General features: G+C 44.2%; 1 protein-coding gene across 2 annotated transcripts in view; it reads right to left on the reverse strand.

Annotated features, from left to right (window-relative positions):
• The window catches only part of GRIA1 (glutamate ionotropic receptor AMPA type subunit 1), a 273,984-nt gene extending 252,058 nt beyond the window's left edge, over positions 1 to 21,926 (reverse strand). Inside the window, exons 1-2 of one of the 2 annotated variants that reach the window (XM_037044847.1) lie at positions 21,515 to 21,926; positions 18,182 to 18,319 (exon numbers count right to left, since the gene is read on the reverse strand). In XM_037044847.1, the coding sequence (XP_036900742.1) occupies positions 18,182 to 18,319; positions 21,515 to 21,596 (220 nt within the window). In that variant the 5' untranslated portion in view covers positions 21,597 to 21,926. The remainder of the gene's footprint in view (positions 1 to 18,181; positions 18,320 to 21,514) is intronic. The other variant, XM_037044846.1, reaches the window with a different exon arrangement.
• Positions 21,927 to 22,143: the final 217 nt, after the last annotated feature.

Consider the following 22,143-nt stretch of genomic DNA (forward strand, 5'->3'; position numbering starts at 1 on the left):
CTCAACCCAGGACTTGCCTTCTCGGAGCCTCTCACCATTTCTCAGTGGAAGTGCTTTCGGGATCTGGGGCCTCTGGACAAGGTCTATAAGCAAGTCACCCCTGTTCCTGTACCCTGCCTTCGAAGTCTGAAGTCCAATTACCCAAAACACCGTGGGCCCAGTCACCGGATTTCTTTGTAACATCTGGAAGAATAGATTTGGTTCTGTCAAATAGAGGCCTGGGGCAAAGTGAGTCGTGCTGCCTCAAAGCTGCTGCAAACCCCCACTCCCAATCTCAGCACCCTCCCTCCTGGATGTCGCATCTCCTCAGCCTCTCTATACAACCTGCCTCTTTTATTTCTGCTATTAACTGCATGTGTCACATTAAAATAACTTGTTTCAGTTCGCCTCACTTAAAAACAGAAACGAGGCTTGGTGTGATTTCTGGACACCTTCCTCAGTGTGGGTTGCCCAGAACTGGCTTTGGGGTGGGGTGGGGTTGGGGTGGGGAAGGGAGCATGGCCACAAGGCTGGCCTGGGCCAGTTTGGCAATTACTTCTCCAAAGTATGCCAGTTCTTTCTGAAATCGGGGGCAATTCCTTGTTCTAGGTAAAACTGTTTGGAGAACCGGCTCCAAATATTGATGGGGAGCCAGGAAGAGTGGACTGAAGTCCTACTTGGGGGTCAGAAGTCCTGTGTTAGAATTGTGACCTGGCCATGAACTCACTGCAGACCAAGCTCTTCATGCTCTCTGGGCTTAGTTTCACTGAATGTAAAGCACAGAATCAAATAGGCATTGAGTTGCACAGGTATTAATAGGTAACTCAGTAAAACAAGGAGCTATTAAACTAGGACAATAATAGTCTACCCTCCTCTGAGAAAGGAACACACATTATGCTTTAATTAGCATATAAAGGACTTTAAAAATCATGAAAAATAGAGCCCCCTGCTTTGTTTAATCTAGCATTGCTAAGTTTACAACCATGTGACCCTCCTTCATTACCCCAACTTCCCAAGAAAACGTATCAAGAGGTGCAGAACATAGAGTTCTAATGGAAAGCATAGACTAGATGGAGTCCTAAAACTCTTTAGCAACTAACTCTCTGGTGCCCCTCATGTAGAAATATGGATTTTCTGTGTCATTTGACATCAGGTGACTTTATTCTAAGAGGATTATTCTGGTGACCATTAAACAAAACAATCTTTATTTGTGCATAAAGAGGACCTTTCAAATATCAGCCATGAAACTTCATTATTCTGTCCCTGAAATACCCTTTCCTGGCCTTCATAGCCTTTCCTGGTCTGAAGCCTGTCCAGCTCTCCAAATATGCCTTCCAGGGCTCCCGGGAACCTCCATGCAAATCTTTGAAATCCCCGTGTTAACTCTCCACCTCTCTCATGACTTTTTTTTTTTTTTTTGCTATTTCACTCATTCTCATCTATAATCCTGAACAATCCATGTTTACAATGCCCCCTGGGCTTGTTGGATACTTGTGATCAAAGCAACATTAAACTAGGATCAACACAGCCGTCTTATGAAGGGAGGATAGCAGAAGAGTGCGTTTCAGAAACTGTCTCCATGGCACACAGTTAAAAGAAGTCAGGTTCTTATTCATCCTCTGTTTTATCCTAAAATTTGCTTTCCCAGAGCGGTTTGTTCCTCAGACATTTTGGTCAACATTGCCCTATATTTTACTCCAGCAGCAACTAGCTGTACATTTAAATAAAGCATTTTGTCTTCGCATTCCCAAATAAGTACAGGACTAGATTTAAATTATATTTTATTTGATTATTTTAAGGCAGCTGACTCCAAGTAAGACCTGGAGAACTAAAAGAAATCATCTTAGCAGATGGTGAAAGAAAACAAGTAGCAAAGAAGCTGTATTGGGGGATTTGTTGTTGTCATCATTTCAGATCAAAGAAGCTTTAGATCTAGATATTTTCTAACTAAATTACAGAATCCCAACCAGAGCACTTTTTTCTCCTCCATGCCCCGCATTTCCACCAGAATGTGGGATTTTCTGATGAAGACTCTGAAGGGCATTTTTGGAGAAGCTTGTTATCACAAACAATTAAGTTGAACAAACAATAACGGCTCCCATTTGTTGGGAGCTTATTCTGGCAGGTCCTATGCTATGGTCTTCTAAGCATTTTCTGAGTTTATCTCCTTCCACGACTCTGATGGGGATGTATTATTACTGCTACTTTACAAAATAAGAAACCAAGGCTTTGAGTGGTTCAATCACTTGTAAAGAGTACACAAGATTCAAAATAAGGAAAGGGTCCCTCAAGTCTTCTCTGTTAACCAGGAGTTTACCTTGGAAATATCTATTGAGCATCTTCCCTGGGCATTTGGGTTGCACATACAAATAATCCTGTTGCCCACCCTTAAAGATTTCAGGTTTTTGATAGTAGATATGGCCTTTTCCAACCTACAAAATGTGTGAAGTCAAAAGGGCCAATAAAAGCAGTACAAGAAAGCTAGTAAAATAAAGAAAAGAAAGACTAGTTATAATTGAAGAAACAAAAAACTGTTTCATAGAAATGGTTTAATAGAATAGTGGTGTTTTATTTGTGATGCATGTTGGAAAATAGGTCTGGTTTCTTTATCTCAATACTCTACATTCGATTTATCAATAAGTCTTGTTATTACCACCTTGAGAGTATGTTACAAACATACCTCTTTTATTTTCTCTGCTACCACCTTAGTCCAAGCCACCATCCTCTGATGTAGACTATTGCAGGAGTCTCCTAGTTGGTTTCCCTGAGTACCCTCTGTGGTACGCTGGCTTACTGATACCCAAGGACAAGTTTATAGCCTTTGCCAAGTGACTTTATAATCTCTCTTGGAAGGCAGAGTATATTTCTTTGCCCCATGAGTGTTAGGTTTGTGACCAAACCTAACTCTGCCTGAGTCAGTGGACTATGAGAACACATGACCAAAAAGAGGCTTTTTATGTATTTACATGATGAGGCTTAACCTCCTGTGTTTCTGTGATCCTCTGTAAGAATCATAGGTTTATTGTAGCTGCTGTCCCTTTCCCTTCACTCCCAAAACAAAGATACATAGGGCAGACCTAAACCCACCCAGGGTGCTGTTGAATCCAGCCTAGAACAGGTGAACCATAGTCAATCTGCAGATTATGATTGTGAGAAGAAAAACAAAGATTTGTATAAGCCACTGAGATTTTGATGTTATTTCTTTGGCAGCAATAACTGACTGATACACACTGTTTTTATTTGTGTGTCAATAGATCACTTTCTTTTTCTCCATGGAGGAGTTATAGTGATCATTAAAAATGTAAATCAAATTACCCACTCCCACACTTAAATTCTATTAGTAATTTTTATTGCATTTGAGGTCAATTACAATTCCTTACTAAGGCCTACAAAATACCCTGCTTAATTCTTTGTTCAGTATGCTTTAGACCCACTGGCTTTTTTTTGGTGTTCTTTAAACACCAAACTCACTCTCATTTTAAAGCTTTTATGTTGCTATTCTTATTGTCTGAAAAGTTCTAAAGGCTAGAGCTATGTTGTCTAATATGGTAAGCATTAGCCACATGTGACTATTTAAATTTAAATTCATTAAAATTGAATAATAATAGTTCCTCAGTTATACTAACCACAATTTAAATCCTCAATAGACACACATTATTAGTGGCTACCATATAGGATGGCACAGATATAGAATATCTCTCATCATTGCAGAATGTTCTATTGGTTTTAACAAGGCTCAGCTGAAATGCCACCTCTGCAGAGATGCCTACCTTGACCACCCATTGGATCAAAAAACTTTGGTACACTTACACAATGGAATACTATGCAGTAGAAAGAAAGAAGGAACTCCTACCCTTCATGACAGCATGGATGGACCTGGAGAGTATTATGCTAAGTGAAATAAGCCAGTCAGTGAAAAACAAATACCATATGATCTCATCTATAAGTGGAACCTAATCAACAAAACAAACAAGTGAGCAAAACAGAACCAGAGACATGGAAATAAAGAACAAATTGATAGTGACAAGAGGGGAAGGGGGAAGGGGATAATGGGGGAAAGAAGGGGAAGGGTCAAATCGAGGAACACACATAGAGGACCTATGGACAAGGACAATGGAAAAGAGGATTGAATGTGGGATGTGGGAGTGGGTAGGGCAAGGGAGAGTAGTGAGGGAAAAATGGGGACAATTGTAATTAAACAAGAAAATAATTTTTTTAAAAAAGCAATTCTCTAGCCTACTCTCTGTTCCATGACTCTGTTTGGCTATATTTGTAACTTTTAACAGCTATTTAAAACCATTGTATTTATTTATTGTTTAGTAGACTATAGCCCCATCCGAGAGTGCAGGGATCTGGTTGCTGCATCCCTGGGGCCTAGTAAAGAGTGGGTGGTCAGTAAATGCTAGCTGACTGAGTAGATGAATGGAGTGTTGGCGGGTGGTGATGAGGACAATGCCCAGTGGAAGCAGAACATGAACAAAAGCAAAGCAGTGAGAGGTTGAGAGGCATGTTTGTGGCAACACTGGGTATCCTACTTCAGCTGAAACGCACCGTGTACGGTATTAGATTCTAAGTCTCAACAGATAGGCAGAGTGAAACCTCATTATTGAAAGACTCATATTCTGGTCTGAAATCTGGTCTGAAAATATTTAGGTCTGAGTTTGCACCTAAAGCAAAATAGGGAATGACTGACAGTTTTTTAAAGATGAGAAATTTCTTGATCAAGAAGTTGATTTACTTGCTGGGTGGCAAGTGGATTATAGCAGAGACACAAGTCAGAAGGCTAAAGCCATAATCCAGTGAAAAAAGAGGGAAAAAATGGGACAGGTTCAAGAGTTATTATGGTGGTAAAATCAACACATTACAGGTATTGGGTGTAGAGGTTGACAGAATTTGAGCAGCCAAACCAGACACTGACTTACTGAGCCTGAGTGATTCAACAGAAATAAAGTGAGGGAAGAACAACAGACTTGGCAGGAAAGATGCCAAGTTCCATTTTTGATGTGTTGAGCCCAAAATGTAGAGGCTAGCATCTTGGGGAAAGGGTTGACACTGGGGAGAAAAAGGAGTGGAAGGGCCCACAGAGAAACCCAATGGTGATGGTGGGGAGAACAAGGCATCACAAACCTACCGGTTTTTAGGGAGAGGTGGGAAAGTTCTTACAGGCCTTAAGCTACAAGAAACAAAGATGAAATAGAGCCAAATCTGCTGATGAGAAATCCATTGTAAATCTAAAGAAATTGGTTCATTAGAATAGTCAAAATAGAAATTATATATTAAGGTATTTAGAATGGTTTTGGAGTAAGGAAGAAAAGGTAGTTATTTTCCCAAAGAGTAACTACCTGGATTTAGACTCCACGTGGGCTCTTCTGAGCCCCCTACATCCCAGCACTCCTGATTTTTAGTGTCTGGAGTACGGATGAAATGGAGGGCTTGCATCAAGTGCTCTGTGCTCCCCCCTGTAGCTGTGACATCGTCATAAACTTCAGCAGATAGGTTAGGGACGACGGGAGCTTCTCCTGCTTTCTCTAGAGAGACTCTGCCCTCATTAACCACCTCAATTAACAAATGGAGTTTGGCACAACAATGAAGTTCCTCGATTTAAGGTTTCCTTCACACGTAATTTAAATCTCAGAATCACAGACTTGGAAGGGGATCCAGAAACCATCCATTTCATTTCTCCTCTGGGAAAAAATGATTAGATGTATGCACACACACACACACACACACACACACACTCACACACCCCTTCTTTCATCTTTAGAAGCAACAGCAACAACTCTTAACTACTCTGGAGCCCAGACAGTAGGGATCGGCAATTCCATCATCGCTTGGTTAGGCATGCCCTAGGAAATCTTACCCTCTGCCTCTGCTATGGTCAGTGGCTTCCACGCCCTGTGTCTGTCTTGCCTTGGTGGCAATTATACCTTTGTCAATCCTTGACTTATACAAACAACATGATGGAGAGAAGCCAGCCTCTGCCTTCAGACAACCGAGTGATTTGCAAGGAATTTTTTTAGGGTCCCTCATTCTCCCCTGACTAGAACAAGGTTCTCAGTCTAACTTGCCCATGTGGAAATTTTATTCCTCACTGTCTCCTTTCCAACTTTCATGTTTAAACTCAAAAGCCGCCTATAAGAGAGACCTTCCTTGACCACTTAAAGTCAGTATTCTCTCCTACCATAGTAATATGTTGCCACATCAGATTTTTATGGCCATAGTAATAATCACTATTTTTTTACTTGTAAACATACTTATTTCCTATTTCTCTATCAAATATATGCTCCATGGAGACCAGGGCCATATCTACCCCGACTCAGTGTTTCCTCAGTGCTCTTAGCAAAGTGTGGAACATACAACAGTTGATTAATGGTCAAGTGTTGCTGCATAACAAACCATCCCCAAATTCAGTGGTATATAACAATGAGCCTTTACTATCATGTTCACAGGTCTGCAGGTCATCTGGGACATGTCTCTTTCAGACTGTAGTCTGGTTACCTGTGGTACCTCTGTTTTTTGCATGTCTCTTTCTTCTGGGACTAGCCAGCTCTCTGGGGCATGTTCTTCTCATGGTCTCTGCTTGAAACATGCTTAATCATATTCCACTTGCCAAAGCAAGCCACATGGCCAAACATAACATTAATGGAGCAGGGAGACATATAATCTTCTCAAGAAGTTTGGGAAAGAGATGAATGATTACCAAATAAGAAACTACCACAATACTCCATAAATATCAATGATTGAATGAATGACTGCCCTCCCTAGATTAGTTGACCTTTCTGGCTAAACCACTCTCCCATCCTTACAGTTCTATGTCTCATCAGCATTAGTTCTGGAATTTCAGTCCACTGTGTTCCATGTCTTAGTGTGAAAAACCACCCCACCCTGTCCTCTTTGGATGGAAACTGGCTTAAGTTCTCTGCCTTTTTAACAGAGGTTGAAGCCTCCTTAAACTGATCTTGGCTCACTCTACCTTCTCTCACTCCCCTATTTCAAGCACAGGGAAGACTTCATTCCTGCAACTACAACTAGAAGGGATGAGACCAATTAGAAGAACCTACCATCTGGTGGTGTAGGATTTGCAGATTTAAAGCTAAGATTCCCACTGGGCCTGTTTAAGAGTTTGTGCACAATAGCTTGGGTGTCTGGGAAGAGTGGGAAATATGTTGGTCACTGGGAGAGAGAATAGGTTCCTGAAAATAACCAGATGTTTTAGTGTGAATAGCCCCAGCATTCTGTCAAAGCGTGGCCTGGAGGGACAACCCTCCAGCCACACCATGTGTGTGGACAGCACTGCCTCAAACTGGTCCAGGAACACAGGCCTGCTGCTGGCTGGGCAGAGATGATCAAAAACCCATCGCAGCTCTGACTAGCTCATCAGTCAACCCAGATTTCCAACCTCTTGCCTGTACTGGCCTCTGATCTTCCCTTACCACCAGAATCCCGTGTATGCTCCTAGCATGTCAACCCTCAGTCTATCTGCAGCCTCTCTGAATTTTCCCTTCTGAAGAGATGTGCCACAAGAGGACATATACTTTTTTTAGCTACTTTACATTTATTCTCCTTTTTTACTGGTAATAGCATCCTGATTTCCTTGGGAGAACTGCTCTTTACCTATGCTCTGTAGTTCTAGTTCTGGTGGGTGATGGCAACCAAGAACCCAGTTGGTCCTCTCACTGCTCTAAGCTCTGAGAATGGTTATGTGACCAGGCCTAGAACAACCAAAAGATGACATTATCCTGGTCATTGTGTCATGTTCAGAAATGAGTGTGTGTCCTGAGTTTCATTCAGTGACATCAGGCCTAGGACTTCAGTGGGATGGATGGGACTTTGAGATGGGCAAGTGAAGGCTGACTGTGCTGCCATCTGACATGTGAGATCTGACATGTGACACATATATGCCTGAGAGTAAAACCAAGTCAGAGGAAAGCTGAGCCTAAAAGTGCGGAGGGTGTCTCTCAGTCTTGATATCATTCAAGCACCTGAATCCAGCTGCACTTGAAGTAAAAATTATCCAGTTGGGTTTCGTTTCTGTCACTTGCCCATTGAACAACTGAAATAATTGTTCAATGTCAGCTTTGAACACAATGAGTTCTGATGGCTCACAGCCCTTTGTCCCTATAAGCAAGGATTCCTTAAGCCAAAGACATTGTCTAGCCCACATATTTAGTCAAGTCCTGTGGACTGACTTGCAGGTGAACGGGAATGCTTTCAGATTTAGTGTTTCTGCCTATTTGGACACAGGGTAAACCTAGCCTCTTTAAGATTATAATTTTCCCCGTCAACAAAATTGATTCACTCATAGATAATGGCCACCCTCATGGGAAAACACTAAAGATTAATTAGTCACATTGTACTTATGGTGCATTCATGTTAATAGATAAGAAGCCTAGTTAATTATATTCCCTTGCATTTGCCTAGCACTTCTGACTTTACAAAGCTCTTTCCTATTAGTAATGGCATTTGCCTGTTCTAATACCCCTAAGGATCTGATATTATCACCCATATTACTCATCTAGACACTCAATTGGACAGAAAGATTTCTCAAGGTCATATAGCAAGTCAATGTCAAAGCTGACATTGAACATTTATTTCAGTTTCTGTATACTCTAATTATTCCATTTAATCTCATTGGAAATTGTCTCACTGGGCCACAGTGCTCTTCGAGCCAGAATAACAGATACAAATAATTAAGTTTTACTGAGATGATCATCAAAGAATTGTTTTTAAGAAAAATTTGGGAGTAAACTAAATATTCAATAAAAGGAGACAGATTAAATAAATTAGGGTATATATGTATATAGTAGGCTTTTAGGAAGCCATTAAAATGATTGTGCAATATTTAAAGTGACATGTATTATATTAAGTAAAAATCATCTTTTAAGACAGTAATATTAATCTATTCTTAATTTCTAAATTGTTGTCTTCAGAGAAAAGATGGGATGTTTATCTTTAGTACAAAGATAAATTACACAAATTTTATTGTTTGATGTTGTGTCTCCACAGCTTTCTATCATATCCTTATCACTTTTATACGCAAAATAAAAACTATTCTCAGAAAGTGTATTTCCATCCCAGCGAGTCTGCGGAGTGAACACGCAGAGATGGCTTTAACCATCGGGTGTCAGTTTCATTAGCCTCCGGCTGCCTCATTCACTGCGATTTCGCCCACATCCTCTGAGGTCTGGCGCTCCCATGACCTTGGGCTTCCCCACGCTCTCCGAATAGCCAGCTGCAACACACCCAAGTTATAAGAGCGGACAGCTGGGGGTGGGAAGGTTTCCAGTAACCTAGGGCGCTGCTCACCTGGACCGCAGCTGGCGCAGAGCAGCCAGGCCACGGGACAGTGCACAGGGCTGGGTGGCAACAGTGGGGAGCACTGGCGCCAGAGCACAAGGCTGCCAGAGGAGTCGGAGGGCTGCTCCCGAGGGAGGGAAACTGCAGGGCCCACGGGCCACGTTGGGGGCGGGGCTGGGAGGGGTGGGCGGGGGGGGGGGGGGCGGGCAGGCAGACACAGCAGTCAGTGGAAGGGAGGAAGCCCTCGCAGCCCGCAAGTGTCTAGAGATGGGATCAGAAACACGCACTACCGCCCCTCTCTCCCTGAGAGCTCTGTTTCCTCATCTTTGAAAACAGGAGACTAAGAGGACCTACCTACCTCATGTCATTGTATTGAGTGGAAAGTTAATTTGAAATTAACTGTCATTTCCTCCGTCTCATAATGACCACATATCATTGATATAAGTATTACTTTCATTGGAAAGAAACCTAGTTTCTGAAGAGGAGAAATGACTGGCACAAGTCACGAATGTCAGCAATGGCCTAGCCAGGCTGTGAACCAGAAACCCTTTAGTTAGGAACTGGAGCCTCATTTCTTCTCTAGGGCCCTTATTGACAATAGTCCACAAGGAGCTGAAATGAGCTCCTGGTTTGACTTACAACTAGTCGTCGACCCCATCACCTTCCAGCAACTTGGTTGTGGCAGCCTTCCCCTGGAATTTACAATGCAGCCAGTCGGAACCGTCAGAACGCGAGATGTTGAACCCCCGCCCCATGAACAGCAGTGCTTCAGGCTTATTCTCATCACTGACACCGATGTTACATAACATACCGCGGCGCATTCATTCTCTCACTCACTGCCTTAGTCTGTCCCCGAGCACCTCTGTGCACTGTTCTGTGGTGGAGGCTGAGGTGAGACACTAGAGAAACTGAGGCCACTGCCCCCAAGTTGCTCAGTGCAGCTGGGCAGACGAGATAAAGGTCCGTCCAGGTCACAAAAATCCAGGACTAGGTGGAACAGCTGCTAGGGGGAAGTTACAAAGGGCCGAGGTGGCAGAGGAGGGTGTGAACATGGAAGAGCAAGGAAGGCATAATGGGGGAGTGTTATAAGAACTAGGACCTCCCAGAGGATGGAATTTCAAGAGGGGACTATGGGAGGATGAGTTTGTAGCTCAAAATGGAGGAAGCAGCAGTGGGAGTTTTAGGACCATTGAGTTGTCTGGTTTGACTGGAGACCAAGGCTCAGTGTAGCCTGGCCGCCTTTCTCTGTGATTAACTAGGTGAGGGCTCTTGGTGATTCCCTGCCTCCAAATACACCCTCGCCGGATTTCCAGGCCTCGTGCTGGATCAGCCTCCAGTCTCAGGAGCTTCAACCTCCGTGCGCTCCAGCATCCATGAGCACCCCTGGGCACACCACAGAGCCACATGCAACAGCTCACCCCTACAGCCAGTCATCAGCTTCCCCTTGTCCCCAGTGTCGTCCCCATCCCTCTGCCCATCGCCACACTCCATCTCAAACTCGAAACACGAGTAAAAGAGCAAAGGCCGTTGCTCCATTAGTAAAAAGTCTCCAGGAAACGTGAGAGTGTCAGAGTGCTCTGAATCATCTGATTCCTGGTGTGAAGGCAGAAACCTGAACTTGTACTGCTCTGCTTCAAGCCCTTCAGTGAGTTTGTCACAGCTCTTGGTCCAAAGATCAAATGCCTACAGGGCCCACCAGGCCTGGCCCTTGCCACCCTCTGCAGCCCCACACACCCAACATGTATTTTTCCCACCACCAGGCCTCTGCCCAGGAAGCTTCTAGAATACTCCTCCAGTTCTCAGCATCACATCACCAAAAGCTTAGAGTTCTCAGCTCAAACACCTACTCATTTCTCTGCCCAGAGCTTGGTCCTTTGTACCATGCTTTCATTGAATCATGGCCCTTTCTTTTCTATCTTTATCACAACCTATAATGATACAGTCATTTGTATAATTATTTGACTAATGGCATCCCTCACTAGCCAGTAAGCTCCAGGAGCACAGGGCTGTTTTCTGTTTCTGTTCACACTACTGAACACTCCGTAAATGTTTGGTGAATACCGTGTGAATGCACCTGAGTCCCATGGTAGTGTTGATAGCCCTGCATTTACAAAGTTTGTCACTTGGTGGGGGGTGGGGGTTCAGAGCTTTTCTTAAATTCTCAATCTGTTCAGTGATCCTCCCTCTAACCAAAGGATGGTACAAGATCATCTTATCTTAATTGTTTATCCCTAGAGTTTCCCAGGCACCCTCACCATGAAGATACAGCATTGGAAGGATTCTTGGAGATCATATGAGTTTCATTTTATAAATAAGCATTGGGTGGTAGTGGAGACATGCTTCTCTAGTGTTGCACATGAATACTTTTAAGAAGAGAGTCCAGCATTTGAACCCATGTCTTCAAATCCTGATCCAAAATACTTCTCGCCACATCAAACTAGGGTGTCTGTGCGTCTGTTTGTGTCTATATGTCTGTGTGTCTCTGTGTGTATTCTGTTTTCCAGGCTGTATCCTACCTGCTTTTCTAAATTCAGTTCATATGTTCTTGTTTTATGAAACCTGGTCTGATTCCTCCCTCTGGAAGTTTTTCTTCCTTCCTCTGGATGCATGTGTGTGTTATATGTATGTGTGTGTGAGACAGAGAGACAGAGAGAGAGAAACTACTACATCATTGTGTGTGTGTGTGTGTGTGTGTGTGTGTGTGCGCCTATTCCTCTGTAAGACCATGGGACCCTTAAGGGGAGAATCAATGCCTACCACATTTTATTTTCTGCAGTTCCTAGTATAATGACTTATAAAGGCAAATTGATTTTAGCTGCCCGGAATGCTATGGTAAGAGGGAATTTACAGCTATGCCGAGAGTCAGTGGGAAAGAATTCTGTAATCAGTGAGTGCTGTCTGAGAAGGTGTGGGAAGGGCAGCAATGGTGCACGTGCTCCAGAGAGGGCAGTAAGAGAAGTGCTTTGAGCAAATGAACAAGTGCATGAATCTTATCGGCTTCCCAAAGGTCTCTTGCTTTATCCTGAGCATCTGAGAGGAGAACGGTAATCTCTCCCATCTCAGTAGAAGTCCTCCAACTAGTTAGAGGGTGTAATGTTCCCACACACTTTTCTGCACACAAAAAGCTTATGCTCATCAATATTATAGTAAGAACCAAGAGTCAACCAGCGGCATGGTGAAGCCCGCATGTCTCAAGGTGAAGGTATAGATGAAAATGGAGGAGCTACAATCAGATTGTCATCTGAACCAGAGACATGCAGACACTGGAGAACTTAGTGTCATTGTGGGAGACAAACTGAACTCTGCCTTCCCCAAACAAAGATGGCTGCAGTGATTGAGGGGAGGGAAGAAGGAATATTGTGAGTTCGCCCACTCAAAACACCTTTCTCTCAGTGCACTGCCGAAATCTTCCACTTTCAATGCCTGTTCTAGTCCCACCTCCCCCAAGAAGTTTTCCTTATCCACAGCCATGGAGCTTCTGCCTCAGAAGCCGTAGCTCTTATTCTTGAATCACAAACTTCACTGTGACACATCTGTATGGGGCCCCTTTCCTGCCATTTCATTATTTTGTGTGTGTCCCCATAGCCATATGTCTTCAAAAGGTGAAAGCTTGTTGGATTTAGGAGACCCCAAAACTGGTTTCCAATACTAGCTTGGGCTCTTATTCATTGGATAACAGGGAGAAGACCATCTCTCTCTGTCTTAGGGGCATCATCTTTGAAATGGGGTCAATAACCATTGGATTTTGTTGTAAAATTTAAATCAGACAATATATGTGAAGCAGTTGGCACACAGTTGGTCATCAAAATAGCCTTTGCTGACCCCACCCCAGCCCTTCATGCTTTTTATTACTCTATACAAACGAGTTTTTTGACAGCAAAAGGTTTACACATCTTTTGTGTCCTTAACTATTCATGACAGAGATGCTATTAGAATGAAACCGTGAAATGACGGATGCTGAAGGGTGTACATCAGATGAAAGCACATCGGCTGGCTTACAGGCCTGGGCAAGCAGTGCCATCTGTCTACACTGGCCACTGTAAGTACAATTGGGAATGGCGAGGACTTCTGTAAACTCAAGTCTAAGCCTTACACTTAAAGAGGGCAGCACATCTTAGCTCCAGGCAATAGAAGCTGGGTGGGAATGTGGGTCCAGGGTTGCCTGATGTCCTCCATTTTCCTCAAAGAGGCCAGAAATCTAGATTTTTATGCCACAGTTTGAAAAACACTGTGCAGATCAAGCAAAACAAGTCTGTGGGCTGTTAGTTTACAACTCTGAAATGATGAGGTAGCTCAGGCAAAAACTAAGAGGATGTTTGTCTGTTGTCAGTGCCTAAAGTCTTGTTGGAATGCCTGTGGGTTTCCTAAGCAGGTCCACAACAGAAGGGGACCCACTGTAACTGGGCATGCTGCCCCTCACCCGATCGCTCTGTAGGCTCTCGGCATCTTTATGCTGTGTGATCCCTTGCTCTCAGGGACAGCTGTTCCTTTGTGTTGGGGGAATAGCCTCCTGACACGTGTTCTCAGCAACACCAGACAGCAGATTCACATGGTCTTTTTGGACAGTGATTTATATTCTGATGGTAGAATTGACCTATAAACACGCAATGCAGGCAACATTGCTGGACAACTCAACTGGGGCTGAATAAATCAATGCTTTCTGGAGCCAGGCAGGTAAAGCACATGAGAGAAGTGGGCTGGTTTAGAAGGAAGCCATCTTGATGACACGCTCCCTCCCCCATCTTAGCCAGCTGGGGCCCCAGGGGCTTGGGGCCTTGTGTTGCGGGATCTTTTGAAATTTCAAAGAGAGCTAAGGTTTGAACATGAAATTTCGTGATTTCTGGCCTGTGAATGACCATAGGCTGACTCCTCCTGCAATAACCTATAAATGGCAAGTAAGGGTCCTGGCATGAAGTGCCTGCCGAAGGAGGTTGGAGCAGGGGGAGAACAGGTGAAGTGTCTTCTTGTCGTCTTTATCTCTGCACTTGCCATTCTCTCAGAACTCACTTACCTCATCGCTCTCCAGCCCCTCACCTTGTCCTCCTGGAAAGCTTCTACTTATCATTGAAACTCAGTTCAACCACCACCCTCTGAGAGGCCAACTTACAAATTGCTGCTGTAACACACACAACATTAAATTTTAATTTTCTGTTTACAGGACAGCCAGCCTTACAAGGAATAAGGTTCTCCAGGGCAGGGAACACGTCTCCCTTTTATCTGCATTTTTAGTGCTTACCACTAGGCCTGGGCTTGGTAAAAGGCTCAGAAATGCTTGCTAAGGGAATGGAAGGCTTTTTACATTAAAAAGTTTCTTTCTCAAAGTTTGATGCTCACACTAACAACAGCAGAATTCCCTTAGGGCCTGTTCTTGAATATTCTGATTTGGAAAATCTAGAGTTCACCCCTGAATCTTGCATTAAACAAGTGCCTGGGGTGAATATTAGGTGCACTGAAATTTGAGGGCCTGTGGGCTAAGATGTAACCACCCCCACCCCCCCACCCCCGCCAACAAGGAAAGAGGCTGTGTGTTTGTTGGCCATTATATTCCTAACACCTGGCATGAAGTAGACATTCAGTGTGTATTTGCTGAATGAATGGATGGATAAATGAATGAAATGGTAGGAATTAAATTGCATCGGTGCTCCTCAGACTGCTGGTAGAAAGCCCAATCAGTTGTCCATCTGTGCCTTTATTTATACTAGCCATAAGGGCACCCAGATAAACTGAATGCCAGCAGCTACCACCTCTGTGGACAGACTCCCCAGCACCTGCCCCTGTAGGCTTAGAAGAGTGCTCAGAAGAGACCCAAGGTATTGGGGTTGTGATTCCATGTCTTTCTTCCTTCATCATGGCAGACAAGGAAAGCAAGAAGTCTGAATGCAGAGAAAATGCAAAACTCTCATCTTGGCCAAGGGATGAGCAATCCCCCTCCTCCCTCTCTTCTGCACGCCCTACCCTGTAGCCCACTCTTCCCTTTTAATCCCCTGTTGCTGAGGAGTCCAGTAGAAATAGCTCCTGTTACACTTCTCCCTTCCCTCCTCCACCCTCTGCTGGAAGGATAATGCATAGCAAAATGCACAAGAAAACATCAAATGATGGCAGAAATTATGAAAATACAAAGATTTGGTTATTTTCTGGAGGTAAGACTGGGGCAGTTAATTTAAAGTAACTACTTGCCCAGATTTCATAAAGCAGGGGGAGCAGATTTGTGATACTAAATTTGAATAAGATGCTTTGTTTTTCCCCCATAAATGATTAATTAATGTATCTTCCCTAAAACCTTTGTCCTCACTTTGACATTTTTTAGTGAATTCAAATTGGGACAGATGTACAGTTTTCACAGACCAGTGGGTAACGTGAATATAGCCCCAGAAGGTTCCTGGCCTCATGTGAAAGTTGATAGAGAATCTTCCGGGCAGGCTGGAAATTACTATGCCACTATCACCACCCAAATTTCCCAGGACCTTCTCTGATCTTTGGAGATAAAGAGAGGGAACTAAAGGTCTAACCACAAGATAATGTTATTGCTTCTCAGACAGTCCCCTCAGCAAAGTCCCCTAGTGGACTGTAAGCTATTGGAGAGTAAGGGCCTTTTATCATCTCTGTTTTTCCCTTCTAAGTCACAGATTGAAAAACAAACAAACAAACAACATTTAAAGAGTAACCAAATTCAAGAAACCTATACACTGGTATATGGCAGGAATCAAGTTCAAGAACCCAGATCTATTCATTCCAAGTTCACTAACTGCACTGGATAATATTTTTCTGTATCGTATTTCAATCTCCCCAATAAAGAGCCAAGAACTCTATTAGAGATCAAACCTTAGGTTGTTAAGGTAACAGCACAGAGCACCATCTTTTGCCTCAGAACCTTTCCTCCTATTTTTGTCTTTTTTTATCTTGTTCTGTCAGTCAAGACCTTGACACTGGGACCGCAGTTAATATCTCTTTCCCACACGCTCTGCTGTACACAGTTCTCAGCAGGGTGAGTGCCAGCCGTTCATTCTTCTTGATTCCCTAAACAAGTAATCCTTCTTGAGTAAGGGACCCTTTTGAGAGTGTGACAACAGCTATGGAGCTTCTCCCCAGGACATAGATTAGCATATTTGTATAAAGGCAAAAGATTATGCATAATCTCAGACAGTTTTTAGATCCTCATGCCCAGATCTACCCAAATACCTTCCTCTAAACCACATCAAAGGAATGGGAGGTTGTCCGGTAACCAAACGCCTCCTCAAGATTATTCCAGCTTTCTAAGGATATGGTTTCACAGAACTAAGAGTCGACAATTAAACTTCAGCTTTTTTTTTCTGGGTAGTGAGTAACACCACAGGCAAGCTTTTGAATCTCAGCATTATTAACATACAGAATTTCTGTTTCCTTTATTCACTGGGTACTCCCGTGCAAAATCAAAGCTTCAATTCAAATCACTATAAGGTTTTCTTCTTAGCTGCTTTATTAGGCCACTGCCTTACAAGACCCAGAAAACTCCTTTTTGCTTCTTTAGTAATCTCCATATAATTGATGGGGTTACCATGGACTAATAAGGAACAAGACCCCATTTACTTTCTGGGTGACCTTAGGCATGTTGCATAACCTGTTGTGGCCTTAGTTTCTTCGTCTCTGAAATGTAGCAGTACTCAGCAGACCCCCGTGAGGATTAAATGAGCTAGCGCGTGAAAAGCAGCTACTGCATTATGCATAGGCCACAGCAGATGCTCAATAAACAGCAATGAATGTCACTGTAATTGTTTATCAAATACTCATATTTCCTGACACACAGTAAGTCCTCAATAAATGGAATCTGGTATAATTATGATTCTTGGAATTTGTACCTTCATTATCTTATACGTGGTTTTAGGGATAGGGAGAATTGTGAATTCTCATTTTGAGGCTTCAAAACCTCTTCAGTTCAAATCATTGAGAGCCCACCATGAGGAAATAAGGGAAAGAAATGAAGAAAATATGCTCTGTGACTTCTAACACCTACAGCTTAGCAGAAGTCACTGAATCCGCAGTGGCACCCAGAACCTATGGTGCCACTTTTAATGCACTTTCAAATCTTAAATCGTTCTTGCCCATTCAGCTCACACTTCATGCCATAATATATCCCACATGAGTTTAATCCCTAGAGGGAATATGTCTCCACTGATTAATTTTATGCTTTCATCTGTCATAAAATGGCAATCATGCAACCACACAGTTTCTTTTTTCAGTCCTAGTTGTCAGAAAAACTCAGAATGGTGTTTGTTGCCCACATTTGATAATGCATTCAATTCAGATGTCAGAAATTCGTCTCCCCCTTCTCCTCCTTGAGATCACCTCTGTTCTGCCTTATGCTCAAAGTTGGCCCTACAAAATGTGTCTTAAGGAATCAGTCACTCCAAAACACTTGGAGATAATCAAGGCATTGATTTTTAAATAATGATTGATCATTTTCCAAAATGGGAAACCGGATATACAACTTCTCACATACCCTTTCTTATACCCTCTCCTTTTAACTTGTGGGCAGGAAAAGGCTTAAGCATTTTAAACCATCCTCTCCGAGTCAGAATCTTTGATTCTGTGTCTCTCAGAAGATTCCTACGTGCAGAACTCTTTCAGCTGAACCAGAAAACCCCGGTGAGGCAGAGGACATGTGGTGAATACCAGCACCCACTGTGCTGGTGCTTCAAGTCAGCCAACAGTGAAAAAGCAACCCATTCTATGAAGCATTGCAAGGTCTAAAATGCCAGCTGATGGGATCACTCAAAAGCCTCTGGACATTTTTCTTGGAGGGCTTTATCTTATGAAGACAAATGATACAACTCAAGTCATTTTTTGTTAACACCATCACCTACCCACAGGCCCTCCTCTCATTGGTCGATCGCAGCAAGAAATCTCAGAAATAGAAGCAATTACTTACATCTATAGGTCATCTCAAAGCTGTCGCTGATGTTCACAATATCGATCTGGGGGAGGAGCTTTGGGGGCTCTGTGAGTTGTGACAAAGCGAATCTAAAAGCGGCATGTTCCTGTGACTGCTGGTTTGGGAATAATCCCCCTATGAGAAAGAAAACACAACATGATGTCTGAGCTAGAGAAAGGGTCAGTCGCACCCCAGGAGGACCCTTTGCTTCTTCCCAGGTCAAACTCACTAGTTGTGGCCTTTAGTGGTGGGGATGAGAGTGCAAGTAGATGTAGCTGGATGCCGAGCCTTAAACTTTTGTTTGTGAGCTTTCATGGGACAAGGGCCTCTCACACACCACTCACTCTACCCAAACACTTGGTTGTTCAGCCCTCCACCCCGCTCAGGTCAGAGGTAACAGGACACTTCTGCCATTTCTCTTTCTCCTCCCTTTTGCAAACCATCTAGGCAGCCCAAGCTCTTGTGTACACATAAACCCTCACGGTATCTGATTTTTCCTAAATCGAACCCACTTCCTACCACAGAGCCTTACAGAAGTACTGCTAACCAACGTGGCGCAGTGATATCTAACGCTGAGGCCCAGGGGGCTTCTCTGGCACCGTAACCATTGGGTTCAACACTTCTGCCCTTTGACTTGCCAGGACCCACGTGCAATTTAACTATCCTGTCCCCTCTCAGGTTTGTTATTCATTTCCTCTGAAAACTCTTGGTTGCATGCCAGTAAGTAGTGTTTTGCTGCTTCTCGCACACTCGTGATCCCAGCTACCTGGGAATGACGTGTTACATAAGGGATTGTCCTGGCGTGTATTTGCATGGCAGGACATTGGGTCTCAGAGACCTGGGGGTTAGAATGTCGAGAGGGTATGAACATTCTATTCTAGTCAAAGGAACAACAAAGGTGTCTGTTGGGGCTCTAGTTCCAGGAAACAGGAGTACTTGGCTTACCTTTGTATTTCCTGTGGACACGTAGATGAATTAAAATACATTCCTGAGAGTTAAAGTAAGCTCTTTCCAGAGGCTGTACTCTAATGAATGTTTACCCAGAAGTTTCCCCCAGATTCCCCAGGAGTCGTCCCAACATCATGCACTTCTAGCGTCTCAAAAAAAAAAAATGGGAACGNCTAGTTCCAGGAAACAGGAGTACTTGGCTTACCTTTGTATTTCCTGTGGACACGTAGATGAATTAAAATACATTCCTGAGAGTTAAAGTAAGCTCTTTCCAGAGGCTGTACTCTAATGAATGTTTACCCAGAAGTTTCCCCCAGATCCCCCAGGAGTCGTCCCAACATCATGCACTTCTAGCATCTCAAAAAAAAAAAATGGGAACGCGTTTGTTTTTCAGAACCAATCTTAGAGATCATACAAGGAGAATCAAGTACTACCTGCTGGCAGTGATATTTTTAGCACTTGTTCTACAATTTAATGTTTTAATCCATTATTTGAAAACGCAACATTGGTTACATCAGTTGAACAAGCAAGCTGGAGCTAAATATAATGAAAACTCGGCAGAGACGCGGGAGCAAATGTATCATGTACACATGATACATTTATCCCCATGGCAGTGTACTCAAATACACTTGGAGAAAACAGTCCACATTTCTCAAGACAAGCATTTCCAATCAGCAAAGTACAGACATAACACAATACTAAGTGCCAACAGGAGCAATGCTACACATAAGAGCAAGTGCTTTACACATGTTCATACGCCTCCATTTTAAAGACCAAAAACAAAAAAGTCCTTCTGGATTCTTTTGCTCCGCCCCCTTCCCCCTCCACACACACAGATGACCACACCCCAAACACTTCCCAGCCCTCTACCTCCACCCCTGCAATGAATGGAAGAAAGGGGATGGGGATGGGGGGAGGCAGGCAGCTACAGGCTGTGCTTCCAGGGAAGTGCTTCCCTGGAGGCAGGAAGTTTTGCTTTGCGTGTAAGGCACTGACACATATACACAGACACACTTCAGAATGTAGCTTAACAGGTGTCAGGAAATAAAGCAAGTTTCTCTATGGCGATTCCAACCACCTTCAGAGCCAGCCCGCTGGAGAGGCCAAAAGTGACCGATACTGCAGCTCATACGTGCCCAACAAAATACCACCTGCACCACATTCCCCACAAGCACACACTCACAAAAAACACAAACGACCAGTGATGGGAACTTTCCCTAGTGGAGCTAGGTCTCTATCAAGAGAGAGAAAACAGAACCCAAACCAACCAAGATGCCTCCAGGTCAAGCAGCTTGCTTGATTCTGGGTCACAAACAGCCCTGAGATGCTGGCCACATGGAATCCCCAAGCCCTTGTGGACATGCATTGTTATTGGTGTAATTGTTCCTTTTTGATATGCTTTCGCCCATTATTATTGGGAGGAACAGTGTCTGTTGGCTGCCCCATCAATACAGGGAGGGTGGGGGTCCTTTTAGAAGCATGAAGACCGGGAAGGGGAAATGGGGAACAAAAAGGCATGCAGCACGTTGAAACGTGGTTCCAAGTTGAGAGACTAGAGCCCAGGTCTGGGAAAAGCCAAGAGGAGAGGGGAGAGGAACATGTGTGGATATGTGTGCTTGTGTGTGTGAAAGAGGTAGGCAGTGTCTGTGCCTGGAAAATCTAAGAGGAGGGGGCAATTGAGGGGACAGGCTAGGAAGTTCCAGGGTCCCAGGAGTGGGGACCACCAACTCAGCATGGCAGGCAGCAGAGAGCAGGCAGCTAGCAGGGTCCAGAGCAGGAGGAGAGCCCCCTGGACTTGGAGCGGCTGGGGGAGGGGGTTAGGCGTTATTTCCATGGCTGCAATCAACCCAGCACCTTTCACTCCTTCACTCCTCATTTTAGAGGGTCTCTTTAAAGAGACCTCCCCCCAGCTAAGAAATCACTGCCACTCTTAGTTAAATATACATGTCCATATTTAATACATAATCATATCATAAATACACACACCACATGTATTTATGTAAGTAAATGAAATCCGGCACCAACCACCAAGCAATGGAGTTAACTCCTTAAACACCCACCATTTCTCTCCTCGCTGCAGCCTGATCATTTTTATTCCTCCAGAGCACTGGCTCCTCCATTTCACATGCTCACGCCTGGAGTGTGAGTGGTGTGTGTGGACCTGTGTGTGTGTGTGTGTGTGTGTGTGCACACTTCCCCTCTGCTTCCCGTCCGATCAGGAGAAGCCCCCTCCCCACGCTGTGGCCCAAGTGTTTCTCCCATCAAGGCACCACAGCTTTCAATAGCCAGGCACAGCCTGTAGTGGGGGTGGGGGACACAGACCGCCCCCCAAAACCTGGCCAGACCCAGAAACTCCCTCCCCAGGCTGCCCCTCTCACTCACCGATCTGGATATTGTTGGGGAAATTGGCACCTACTACCGCGCCTAGGAAACCGGTGCAGAAGAAGGCAAAAATGTGCTGCATATTCCTTTTTGCATTGGCGAGAAAGAAGCCCAGGTCCAGTCATAGATTTGGTGTTTCCCCCCTTCCCTGTATTCCTGTCTCTGTTGTGCCTTTTCTTTTCCTCCTGCAGTTCCTTCCTTCCTTCCTTGCTTGCTTCCTTCCTTTCTTCTGGGAGGTTTGTGCTTCCCTTGGAATCTGAGCACTTAAACTGCAGCGTTAACACCAACTGACAGCCAGATTAACTGAGCAGGGAAGAGAAGCCGTCCTCATGCTAGCTGGAGCGCTTGCTCCCCTCTCCTCTCCTCGCCTCTCTTCTCCTCTCCTCTCGCAGCCTGCTTCCCTCTCCCTCCCTTGCTCTCGCTCCTCGCTCTCCCCCTCACACTCACACAGGCAGCAAGCTGTGTGCTCATACCCACCGAGCCAGCTCAGAGTTCCACAGCAGCCCTCCTCTCCCTGTCACTCCCTGCCTCCGGTCCTCACCTTATCCTCCTTCCTGTGTGCCTGATGGATGGGTGGGAGGGTGGGTGAGGGAGTGTGATAGAAGGAGCTTGGTCCTGAAAGGGACAAC

Source organism: Sturnira hondurensis, unplaced genomic scaffold (assembly GCF_014824575.4).
Source record: "Sturnira hondurensis isolate 20B ecotype Veracruz unplaced genomic scaffold, ASM1482457v3 Scaffold0004152, whole genome shotgun sequence".
In the NCBI taxonomy this organism is placed as follows: Eukaryota; Metazoa; Chordata; class Mammalia; order Chiroptera; family Phyllostomidae; genus Sturnira; species Sturnira hondurensis.